The following is a 13001-nucleotide window of genomic DNA, read 5'->3' on the forward strand; positions in this document are numbered from 1 at the left end:
TCACTATGATATGGTATGATATGAGATAGTGATGATACTGTATGAAAGACCAGTGAGGCCCATTCTACGCCCCTGGCACTATGTAAGAGAAAGACCAGTGAGGCCCATTCTACGCCCCTGGCACTATTGGAATGTGTAGAGGGCTATTGGTGACAAGTTCATCCTTGATTGTGATTTGTTTGTGATGTGATGCATTCCATGAGATCATATGTTTTAAATACAATGTTTTATTATTCTGCTCACTGGGCTCTAGTAGCTCACTCCATTCCCTTAACCCCAGGTTTGCAGATACGGGATAGACCAGGAGGTCAGCTAGAGTAAAGTCATGTTTTATGTAATAGCTAGATGTGGACATGAAAAATATTGTAATGTAACGTATAGTACAGAAATGTAATGCAATGATGTATATGGAGGTTTAGAATTGTGCTTGGCCCTAGTGTATGTTAATCCCTTTTTGGTACATGATCTCTTAATGAAATGTTTAATGATGCCTATGTAATCCAAGCTTAAAATATGATATGTTACCCCATTGGAGCATTTGATGAGGGCTCCAGTGTGGGGTTTTATGGTTATGAGTTGTGCATGCACAGGTTGAGCTTGGTGAATGAAATAAAAAGTTTAAATTCTTATGTAAATGTATGATCATGTATGGGATTAAACAGGTATACAGGACGTATATTAAGGCTTGCTACGGGTCCCGGCGACTTTATGTCGATCTAGATCCTAGCGCCGGTAGCAGTCTGATTTCTGGATCGTTACACAACCGTTAGATACCAAAACCCTATCTAATTTCTCCTCAATCCAATGATCAAAATCCTTACCATGCTCCCACGTAAAAGGATATCCTCCCATAGGAAAAATCAGTCAAACCTGCATCACAAATAATCTCACGAAAACCTTGAATTAAAGCACGTAGTTGTGGCCTCCCTTCTATCTTCTTGTGGACAGCAAGTCATTAAAATCACCAAGACAAACTCAAGGTAAGGGGTTACAATCCTTTAAGTTACGAAAGAGATTCCAAGTTTCATTTCGCCTCAAGCAATTAGGTTGACCATAAAAACCCGTAAGCCTCCAATAACCAATACCGTCAATAGAAACTTCAACATCAATGCAATGTGAAAATAACTTCAAAACAGAAACATGAGAGACTGAGCGTCAGAGTAACGCCAAGCCCCCACTATGCCCTATACAATCAACAGCTACAAGTTATCATAATCCAAACGAGTCTTTATTTCAGAAATTTTAGAAGACAAACAAAAAGTTTCTATTAAAAAAATAAACGTTAGTCTCCTATCTCTCACATAGAATTCCAACAACTGCAGTGCTCGAGGATTGCCCAACACACGACAATTCTAACTAAGCATACTCATTTTCTTCGGGGGTCTGATTAACAAGACTGGTCAATAAAATTTTCGCCATCTTCTCAAAGACAACATCATCGTAACGCTGGAAAAAAAGCAAAAAAAAAGGGCTAAAAAAACCCAAGAAAAAATAGCTGAGCGAGAAGACAAAACCACCCGATACTTAATAATTTAAACAATCACATAAGTTTTCAATATATAAGACAAAGTAGTCCTTTGGTTATTATAGTTTATAAATCCTCCACTCCCTTTTATTAGGTTGTCATTTGTGTATTACGAGCATTGGTATTCCGACAAGACCAGGGCGTAATTGGCCGATTCTGAAGACTTTGTAGCGGAATTTTTAAAATTGAGCTTATTTTGCTCTGCATGAAACTACAATTTGAACTTATTTCCAAAATAAGGCAAGCGTACTAAACCCTAACCTCGCTTCTCTCTCCATCGTCTCTGCTTGCTGCGTCCCCGTTCGGTGGTCCAGTCGTCCCTCACGCCGGTGCTGCTATTCCATCTGCGAGCTCGTTCGGTCTTGTCCAGTCGTACATCTGTGTGCTCGTCCTCGCCTCTGGTCCAGTCTCTCCGCTGTCCACGCCCCGCCTCACCGCTGGCCGCTTGTCCTCAGTCACGCGGGTGCTGCTCCTTGCCATCTCTTATTTTCAGTCTACATCAACGACTAGTTCGTGGCTTCCCATGAGAAGCTCCCTCTCAATTGCGAGGGAACACTGCTTAAGGCCACTGCACTATGTCGTCCCGTCCCAACTGCTAGCAGGACATCTCCAACATTATCCCAACTCTGGGAATGTAAGCATACCTCAGTTTCCTGCACCTCTGCCCTTCCATAATTCATGAATTTTTCATTGTCAGATTGCCCTTTTGTATATTTAAGCAACCATAACAATGTTATGGAGATACAAGGGGAGAGTTTTACCCTCGCTGAAGAAGATCTGCATCCTTAAATCAAGCTCAGCCTGCAATATTTTTTCATCACCAATGATATGCCTCAGTATGAATGACAAAACCCACCAATTTTTTTCCCGAGAAAATCTTAAAGTTTTTCTCACACCTCAGATTGTGCACTCCACCTTATTGAATTGCCGTTCTGATTTGATTGCTTTGAGTTTTTTTATTTGGTGTGCGAAGCAACATAATTACTTTCATGATAAACAAGCATTTGATTACATGGTTAGTGTGGTTGCTCGATTGACTAATCGTTACAAGACTGTTAAAGGAATTGTTAAAGAATTGGAAAGTGTTGGTTTAATTACAAAGGCACAAACTTTCTTGCTTTTGTTGAGGATTTATTGGCGTGGAGGAATGTTTTCTATGGTTTTTGAAACTTTTGAGGAAATGGGAAGTGTTGGTTTTAAACCAAATACATTTGCACATAATGTGGTGATGGATGTTTTGCTTAAGATTGGGCATGTGGATGCAGGAATTAAGGTTTTGAAAGAGATGGAGTTTCCAAATTTCTTAAGTTTCAGTATTTTGTTGAGTAATTTGTGCAAGTTGAATGATTTGGTTAATATTAAGGATGTACTACAGATTATGTTGACGCAAGGGTATTATCCTAATGTCGAGACTTTTGAGATGGTTTTGAATTGTTTTTGCAAAGTGGGTAGGTTACTGGAGGCATATCAAGTGTTGGGTGCAATGGTTATTCGGGGGATTTCTTTGTCTGTGAATGCTTGGAGTATGCTGATTGATGGGTTCTGTAGACTGCATCAACCTGATATTGCATCTTTTTTGTTGGAGAAGATGGTTCAAAGTGGTTGTTCTCCTAATATTGTAACCTATACAGCTTTATTCAAAGGATTCATAGAAGCCAGAATGATTACTGGTGCATTTGGTATTCTGAATACCATGGAATCTGTAGGTTACGTTCCTGACTTGCTTCTTTGTAATGTGTTGATAGATAGTTTATCTAAGATTGGAAGATATGATGATGCACTAGATCTATTTCTGGGTATGTCAAAATGGAATTTGGTACCTGATTGTTATACTTTCAGTTCTTTATTATCAACCATATGCTCATCTAGGAGGTTTAATCTTTTACCCAAGTTGGTTAGAGGACTTGTTGTAGAAGCAGATCTGGTGGTGTGCAACTCACTTTTAAATTACTCATGTAAAGCTGGTTTTCCAAATTTTGCTGTGGAGCTATATAATGATATGATTGATAAGGGTTTTCAGCCTGATAACTACAGCTTCGTTGGATTAATTAGAGGGCTATGTGGAATAAGGAGAGTGAATGAGGCAGTAAATGTATACCTAGGGATGGTCATGAATTATAGTGGCCTTGATGCTCATGTCCATACCTCAATAATAGATGGGCTTATGAAAAATGATAAATGTCATATAGCTATCAAATTATTGAGAACAGCTATTTCAGAGAAGTACCCACTAGATGTTGTATCATATACAGTTGCCATTCGTGGGCTTTTCAAAAGTGGAAGGACTGCAGAAGCTTTTGCTTTGTATAACCACATGAAGGAGGTTGGTCTGTCTCCTAATAAACGTACATATAACATAATGCTCTATGGCTTTTGTGTGGAGAGAGACGTTAAAATGGTCAACATGTTGCTACGGGAAATAATAAAGTCAGGGGTTCAGCTGGATTGCAGTACATTTCTTAGGTTGACCAATTTTCTATTCAAGTCTCATCTGTCTTCTTCATCCTTTAACCAATTAATTAAATTGTGGAATTTGTTGGTGATGCGTAATGAGGTGATGCATCTGTTATTGTTTGATGGACTTACCAATAATGTAAAATCAGGTGATGCAAATAATTCATTATTGAAAGGTTATTTGGAGGATAATCTATTTGTAGACTCATCTAGTTCTGATGAACTTCCTGATTTGGCTGCTTCTGTGTGTTGAGTCGTAATAAACAAAGAAGTCTTTTCATATTATAATGGATGACAGATCCTCAAGTCTCATAGAGCTTAGCATGCTGTCAGATATTGAGACTATAAAGGTATGTACAATAAGCTCCTTTTTATGATTAATTTGTTCTGAATTGCAGTGGGCTATTATACTTTTGTGTTCTATAATGGCTTGTACAATTCATTTTTTTCCGTTAGTTTAACGTATATATTTTTAATAACTTTTTGATATCCACCTTTAGCTATGTTAATCTGAATTGTGCTACTGTTATTGTGAGGAGATTCAAAGTTGTATAGGCTTGAATGATATCCTTTGCTTGTTTCAGATATTTCATCCTTATCATTTTATTTACTTAATTCAAGAATGAGCTTTTTTTTTTTTTTTGGGGGGGGGGGGGGGAGGAGGAGATGTTGCCACCTTTTTCAGAGTTGGCTAAGAATATAAATAGCCACTTACTTTTCTATATGCTTATGTAAGGCCAAGTGTTAACTTCGTTAAGAGTTTTGTTTGAAGTGTGTTATATTTATATTATTTATGACTATGCTGAATATGCAGTTCATTTCTTACTCTAAGGGATTATATTTGGGATTTGGTATTCTTGATATGTTGGTGCATACGTTTATTAGTTTATTTATTTATTTCCATCTTTGTTCTTGTTGACTGGCCTTGTTTTCCCAAGTTGGGCTAGAAGTGGCCATTTAATGATTTTGGCCTTTGCATAGCCCCAGGCTCCTCTACTGCTAGCCACTGCTGTGGGTGTCACTCTCCAAAAAGATGAAGCCTGTCTCTCTCAAACCTGCAATCATAATTCATAAAGCATCAAGCTCTTTCAATCCATCAAGTCCCATCAGCTCTTCCACTCACTCCCTTTACCATGAGAGGTAATGCTGCAAAAGCCCTAACCCATTTAATGTTTCAAATTTTTAACCTGATTTTAATTGCTGGTGAGATATTGAAGGAAGGCAAGGGCCAACTTCAATGGAGAATACCAGGAGATGTCAAAGAGTTTGACTGCCAATCCCATGATTTGTTGAGTTGAGATTTGAGAAGGCCCTATGAGCAGGCAGTTAGAGGATGATTGTGAGCTCAGCTCTTCACTTTTGACAGGCATGACACTCTTTGGCATTCTACATCTTGGCTGATATAGGCCTATTCAATATTTCATTTTTATAATTTTTTAAATTTATTTTCCACATTCAATCTGGAAAGAGCAACAAGTTCACAGAATCCTTTTACAATAACTGTACACATGTGTTTTTTTTTGGCTGTAATCTAAAGGCAAATACTCAAATTTTAACTAAGTTTGAATGGTTAGCTAATGATCTGCTAACTCATGGTGAGTGCAGTCACTGGAGAGGAGGTATTACATCATGCCACATGATTATTTAATGAATGCCACAAGAAAGGAGGTATTATCATGCCTTGTGTTTGATCTCACTTGCATGCTCATTTATTTTATTATCTTGTCATGCCAAAAAACTTACCTGTGGACTCTTGTTCTATGTTGCAGTTTATTTACTTTATGTTGTAGTTGATTTCACTGACATTGTAATTTAGCGAATGTAAGCAAGATATATTACTTAGAAGTGCTTCTTGGACAATGTCCTTTTACCACTTAAGTTGTCCATTTCATTTGGTTTAATTCCTAACCACCCATGAATTTTACTGAGAAGCATGTACCATGTCATGTGGTTCATTTCTAAACTATAGGCAGCTAAATATTAATTTTAATTTGAAGGATTAATCTTAGCCCTATACTTTCCTCTCTCATTAACTGCTGCCGGAGTTTTAATGTAAAGTGAGATCCTCCTATGAAGTGTGAAATCATCCTTTGCAGGGATTCTATGGACTTGAATAATGACAAATTGAAGCCTGGAACTCAAAGCTATTTCAATATCATTTTGCTATCTCTCTTAGATTTCTATACATTAAAATGTGTAAAATATTTTCATCGTTAATATAAGATACCTGTTCTAAATAAATTGAAAATATGAACTTGTTTATTCTCAAAATCATAATTATGCATAGAAAACATAAACTGTTTCCAATAACATGCACTGAAAATTTCTAGGAGGGAGAAAGTGGGGTGGGGAAGAGAAGGAAGGTCACAAAGCCAAAAAAATTGTTGGGCAATGTGGAGGCACCTTTTTAAGGAGGAAGACTAGGATGATGATGAAGAGGAGGCAAATTAAGTGGAGCTTGTCTCTTCTGCTGGCATGTCTTATCAATGCCAATTAATCAAACTAGTTCCATTGTCACAAGCGTTCATGTGTTAGAGGTGCTCTGGATCTACTGTATTCAATGTTATCAAGGTAAGAGGTGATAGATCCTCTATTGCCTTAGGCGAGAGGCGAGATGATGCCTTTTTAAAAAAAGGCAACAAAGCCAAAATTTCGTTATATATTTTAAATATACATATATATACATATAAACACTTCAATGAATACCCATATTCAAAGGAAAAAGTACATATTGAAATGAAATATATATATTATTTGCAGCAATAGAAGAAGAGAGAAAAATTTAACAAAAAAAGGAAAAGAAAAAAGAGGATTTGTTGTTGTGCCAGGTCGAGCAAAGAGAGAAGAGAGGATGAGAAAGAGAAAGGAAAAAAGGAGAAGAGGAAAGAAATTAAAAAAAGAAAAGACATGCTGCTATGCTGGTCTAGTAGGGAGAGCAGAGAGGAGAAAGAAGAAAAAGAGAGATAGAGAGGAGGAGATACATACCTAGTTGATGGTATTAAGAGCAAGAAAGAGTAAGAAATTTGCACCTCTGGTGCCTGCCTCACCTCAGTCAGGCGAGCCGAGAGGGTGGCGCGTTGCCTCTTGCCTTTTTTCGCCTTTAACAATACTGACTGTACTATATCCATCTGGGGTGCCATCTGATTTAGACACTGCTGCCACTGTTATAACTATGTTGCATTGCTTCCCAACTTGGAACTGAGAGTGATGATATTCTTGCAATGTTGGCTAACTTCTGAGAGGGAAACCCACTTATTCCATGACCTGAATGAGGTGTGCAACTTTCTCCACTCTTTTTAACTTAAGTGGGATGCCTATTATTTTCTATAATAGATTGATGTTAGGCAGTCGTTGCAGTTCTCTTGTTACTATGTCTTTGTTTTTATATTATTGAAATAATTGGTTCATGGTTTTGCTATTTGATGTAACATTATCTGATCTAGAATAGCTTTTACTGGGAATTGATTTAACAAATTTTAAATACAATCTCAGTTTTGAGTTTTGGAAGGAGGTAATGTAGTATGAACTGACAAAAAATTGTTATTGTATGGCATTACGATAGATATGCTTGGGATGTTAGTTCTGCTGCCTGTAATTTGTACAGTCACGAATAAACTGCAGTTGGAATGGTCCACCGTCTTTTATTTGTAGTCATGGCGTTCTGTGCTTTGTGACACGCTCTCTTTCTGAGATTCACGAGAGTAGAAAGTAAAGTGCCTTGTCTACTATAAAACGTTGTTTTGTACAGAGAAATGATAATCCTCGTGATTGTTGATCTATTATATCTTTTCCACTGCTAAGATTATGTTCTTTTGCTGGAACTTAGTTGTTTGATATCAACTGTACTAAGTACTTTGTTTTTTTGTTGGACTTTTTAAGCTGTACAATAAGTTGTGGCAGCTAATACATAATTTTAATTATTTGTTCATTTTAATAATCATTAATTGTTTTGCCTCTTGTTTGTTTCTTTTTAAAATTTTTTTTACTGCTCTTTATGTTTCCTGTATTGAAATAGATACCGACTGTGGTTTGAAAGCAGGTTGATGTCAATCATGGTGGTAACAATGTGGTTAATCCTCGTTTAGATATCTTTATGCCCCTTCGATTTGCTCTATGGGAGTTGGTGGATATGAAAAGGTTCAAACTGGACGCTTGTATGCTGATGTGGGGTGTTGCAAGGTTCAGCTGAATTGTATTGTGCTCCTAATCCTTTTAACTCTGTGGAGCTTGTCAATGGAACAGCCGAAATGCCCTAGATACATGAACATGAGAAATATCCTCAGAAATTCAATCTCCTCTGTAAAATTCTGGTTTTCTGATTTATTATTGAAATCTCTGTTCATTAGGTGATGTTCATGGACCCAATCAATGGATGATTGACGCAACACATGGCAGCTGAATCGTATCAAGTCCGAATCAACCCTTCCAATTTTTAGATAGATAGATTTAGAATTATTCATTAAAGTCCCTAAAAACTGTCCCCTCCTCTCCTACCTTTCCCTTTCAGTGCCAATTACCGGAAAGGAATTATGATTTTTGGCTAAGGAAAAAAAAGGGAATTATGATTTTTAGAGGCAACAATTCCATGTTATGGGATTCAACTTATATTGTTTACTAAATATTATACATATCTATCTATCTATAACATTTAAAAAAGTGAATTAAATTACCATATAATTGATTATTAAAATTAATTTATGTTACATAAAATTAATTTATTTTAAATAAATTTACAATAAAAATTATTCTATTTGGATTTCAGCTTTCGTTTTATTTCAAAAAAATAAAAAAAATTATGAAATTATTCATAATTTTATTTTTTAATTTTAAATTTTGTAATTGAAAATAACAATTAAAATCACCTATTCTAAATAAGAAAATTGATAGTAAATAATTAGATTGAATTAAATTTATATAAAATTTTTATTTTAAATAAAAGTTAAATGAATTTTAATAATTTTTATAGTTAATCGTTAAAAAATTGTATTTTATTGCAATTATGTCGTGTATTATTTTAATTATAATCTTTTAAAAATTTTTTCAATTGTAATTTGCTATTGTTTGAATCTTTAAACATTAACAGAATTGTTACTTTCAATATGTCATGTCAATAAATTTAAAATAAAATTATAATAATTTTAAATTTTAAATAGAATTATAACAATATATTTTTAATAATTATTTATTTTATTAATAAAATCTTATTTTAAGAAAATGGAAAATGGAGATTGGAATTTATATGACTTTAAATAAATTAGATATTTTTTAAACCACGTCAGCTTAAATAATCAAATCCTAATTTAATTTATATATTATTAATTTTTTTGAAACTCACTTTAAATAGAAGTATAATTTTAAAAAAAAATGATTGATCAGTATTGTGTTTGAGAATTAAAAAAATAATTTAAAAAATCTAAAACATTACTTTATTATTTTTATATTTTTAAGCTGAAATATGTTAAATATTATTTTAAATTATTTTTTAATATTTTATAATTAATATATTTAATGAGATTATTTTCTTAACAATAATTTTAAAAATAATGTTAAATAGTAAGTATATTAAACATATTTAAGAAAATCGGTTAAAATAAAATAAAATAAATTATTATTATTAAATTATTGATAAAAATGAAAAAATAATAATATAAATAATAATTTTTAAATATATTTAATAATAAAAAAATAATTTAATAATTTTATAAGTCTCCAATTATACATGTAAGGCTAGGTTCATTTGTTCAAATATTAAAAAATAAAATTTAATTGATAAAAAATAAAAATATAAAATAAAATTATAATAAAATTAAAGTATAAAATATTTTTTCTGCTATTAATTTTAAACTTTATTAATATGACATGGTGAGATGTTATAATTCTCTTAATTATTAACTGTACAAATAACACTAATATAGAGTATAATTAAATAAAATAAGAAATATAAAATTTTTTGGATGATTAACTTTAAGTTTTATTAAAATAATTAATAAATTTGAAATGAAATAATAATAAGAAGAAAACGTACATTAATTATTTTTTTTTATCATAGTATTAGCAAAAATAAAAAAAATAAAAAGTAAAAGTTTTTAAAGAAAAATGTATAACAGATATCTACAATAGGAAAAAAAAATTATACTATACCGTGAAGGTTTCTCTTTATCTAAATTTCTTAATTTAATAAAAATAATATTTTTTTAAAAAATAAAAATTAAAAATTAAAAGGTAGAATATGAGATCTCTCAAATTTATTCAAATACACTTATCACCAAATTAAGCCGGTGAGTGCATTAATAAGAATCATTATTAAATATATAAATCAATAAAAAAACAAATCAAATATGTTAGATCTTGCAAACATTTATGAAGAAAATGATAATTATATATATATATATATATATATTTAAAGTGCATTAACAACCTATATTAGACAAAAATTTCCTTAAATTATTAGGACTCTAAAGTGACTCTAAATGTTTGACGGCAGATCCTTCCCTTTTCAACTATTTAACTATCTACAATTTATAGAAGGAAAGGAAAGATTTCCACGCATTAAGCTACTTGCTTAGTAGTGTTCATTTTCATGCAAATTATAGCTTAGATAAATTTCAAGTTAATTGGACATTCCTACTCTAGTTATGCTCATCTATTTCTTAACTACCCATAGTAGCACCATCATCCTAGGACTAGTAGCTTTTGTTTCCGCGATTAGATCTTCAATCTAACCCTATCCTAGACATCTGCCAAAGCTTACTGACATGAACAACCCAATAATTATGAGAAACCTAAATATCGATATGAAGTGACTAACTCTTTCATTTGAAATTTCCACAAAATGTCCCACTTAAGGGAAAGAGGCATATGCTTACTAAACCAAATATGAGATTTAGGAAACTTGATAGCATCACATATAGCCAATATGTTTAATTCCTGTCTTGTCACTCAGGCAAATAACACATCAGTGAGAGATGATGCTTCTCGCAAAAAGCTTAATACCCGTAATAAGGCCTATATCATGTGCATATGGTAACAAATAGGACAAAGCTTGAGAAACAAAAAGAAATAAAGAGATAAAAGGTCTCCTTGTTTGAAACCCTAAGAAGGACAAAAAGAACATAGTCCCATCAATTAAAATGTAACACATTGCATCACCAAAAATATATCATTAAACCCTATTTACGAATGCACCATGCAGAAAAAATAATTATAAGCAAAAGAGAAGAATGTCTTTAATTTGAAATTGCCATGGAAGTGAGCAGCCTTGGCAGTCAACTCTTAAGGAGCTGATAAGCAAATATAAGCCTTCTACAGTTTTCATGTAAAAATAAAAAAAAACAAAAAAAAGTACATATATGAAAAGGTTACAGCATCAGTGTGGGTATCCTGGTTCACTATTTATAGACCCTTTGGGTAAGGCAGGGTATTTATCTGTATTGTGGAATGACTCTATCTTAGTAGAATCGCTTTCTATATCCCACCCGTGGACTACATTGTACAAATGGTTAATGCAAAAATAAAATAGCATATGACTTTTACGTATAGTTACTCTAGCAAGGGTTCTTGGGCTTTGTTATGGAATAGTGTAAAAAGTCCTTATGTTTCACAAAACCTCCGATAGTCTTGCATTGGCGATTTTAATACAATTAGGGGTAAAGACGATAAGCTTAATGGATGTGTGATTCTTTGGTGGGAGGTTTTGATAGTTTTATTCAAACATGTGCTCTCATGAAGTTAGCATGGAAAGGATGATCAAGCGATCTAATAATGTCTTGATTGAGATTCAGTTTCTATTGATTGGCAGGAACAATTTCCACAAGTAGGTTATTCATGAAGCTATGTTGATATTTGATTATTGTCCTTTGATTTTGTTACTCGAGTTTGGGACTACTAAAAGCAAGTTTTTATTTCAGTTTGAATCCAAGTGGCTAATGCATCTACAATGCTCTGAGGTGATCTAGGAAGTTTGCAGTTCATTGTTGTGGTTTTGCTATGTTCTCTTTTATGAGGAAATTATAGCCTTGTAGATCTCATTTGAGTGTTTGTCATCAACTCACTTTCAAAGCGATTTCGACAAGACGCAACGCCTTCAGCAACAATTGGAAGAAGTGTATTATAGACCTTTTGATATCAATAATGCTAATAGTGAGGCTCAGTTGTTAGCCCAATTTCATGCCTTGTGGCAACATGATGAATTGCACTGAAAACAGTCTCTCATGTGCTTCGGGAGGGAAATAGAAATACAAAATTTTTTCACCTTTTCGCTATCCTGCAAAGGCAGTATAATCAAATTGCTCGTCTCCAAACCTCTTTTGAAAGTTATATTGAGCAGGATCCTTATCTTCGTTTCTTCAAGCAATTTTTTTGTGATCTTTTATACTACAGGCTCATTACAGAGATGCAATAAAGTCCTCTATCTCTCATTCCTCTTTAGCACCCCCAACGCTTAATGCAGTTTTATTATCACCCATTTCTAATGAAGAAATTCAGGCTGCAATGTTTCAGTTGATGATGATAAAGTATCATATCTTGATGGCTTTCAAGTTTATTTTATCAGCAACTTAAACATTATTCGTTCATCTTCATATTGCACAGTACATAGTTTTTATTAATCAAATTTTAGACTCAAGTAATCTCAAAAGCAATGTTCTCCCTTATATCTGAAGATCATAACGCTTTGATCCTAACAGGATCATTACTCATGACGTTTTTCACCATCTTAAAGCTTTGAATAATCCACTGCGTGATATGGCTTTGACAGGGAATATATATTTATACTCTTTTTCAGCCTTTCAGGCAATTTTCCTCTCTTCTCTGTAAAAATAATTGTACCATCTTTGTGGCGAGGAAAGGCAGCATATAATTTATTAAGCTTTCGTGAAATAAAAAATGTTAGCCCACAGCAAAGCACGGACCAAAAAAGTGTAGTTTATTAGTAATAGATGAACATTTTTTTTTAATATTTTTAGGAAAACCCAAAATTAAAATTTTATTAAAAAGACAAAATGAAAAAGGACAAAAGTGTGAA

General features: G+C 33.3%; 2 protein-coding genes across 8 annotated transcripts; both read left to right on the plus strand.

Moving 5' to 3' along the window:
• Positions 1-1608: 1608 nt before the first annotated feature.
• On the plus strand, positions 1609-5345 carry LOC110629818 (putative pentatricopeptide repeat-containing protein At1g16830). 5 transcript variants are annotated; one of them, XM_021776964.2, is made up of 3 exons: positions 1609-4329; positions 4961-5119; positions 5197-5345. In XM_021776964.2, the coding sequence occupies exon 1, from the start codon at positions 2256-2258 to the stop codon at positions 4230-4232; it is 1977 nt and encodes a 658-aa protein (XP_021632656.1). In that variant the 5' UTR covers positions 1609-2255; the 3' UTR covers positions 4233-4329; positions 4961-5119; positions 5197-5345. The 5 variants fall into 5 exon arrangements, with proteins under 5 accessions (XP_021632656.1, XP_021632660.1, XP_021632657.1 ...); XM_021776968.2 differs by having other exon boundaries at positions 5201-5345; XM_021776965.2 differs by having other exon boundaries at positions 4918-5345.
• Positions 5346-5581: 236 nt separating this feature from the next.
• On the plus strand, positions 5582-8580 carry LOC110629819. Of its 3 annotated transcripts, XM_043949598.1 has the most exons (5): positions 5582-5647; positions 6310-6502; positions 6535-6550; positions 7129-7252; positions 8016-8580. In XM_043949598.1, the coding sequence occupies exons 2-5, from the start codon at positions 6466-6468 to the stop codon at positions 8166-8168; spliced, it is 330 nt and encodes a 109-aa protein (XP_043805533.1). In that variant the 5' UTR covers positions 5582-5647; positions 6310-6465; the 3' UTR covers positions 8169-8580. The 3 variants fall into 3 exon arrangements, with proteins under 3 accessions (XP_043805533.1, XP_043805532.1, XP_043805534.1); XM_043949597.1 differs by having other exon boundaries at positions 5585-6502; XM_043949599.1 differs by having other exon boundaries at positions 5585-6502; positions 8019-8580.
• The last annotated feature ends 4421 nt before the right edge of the window (positions 8581-13001 follow it).

The sequence above is a fragment of the Manihot esculenta genome, chromosome 13 (assembly GCF_001659605.2).
Source record: "Manihot esculenta cultivar AM560-2 chromosome 13, M.esculenta_v8, whole genome shotgun sequence".
In the NCBI taxonomy this organism is placed as follows: Eukaryota; Viridiplantae; Streptophyta; class Magnoliopsida; order Malpighiales; family Euphorbiaceae; genus Manihot; species Manihot esculenta.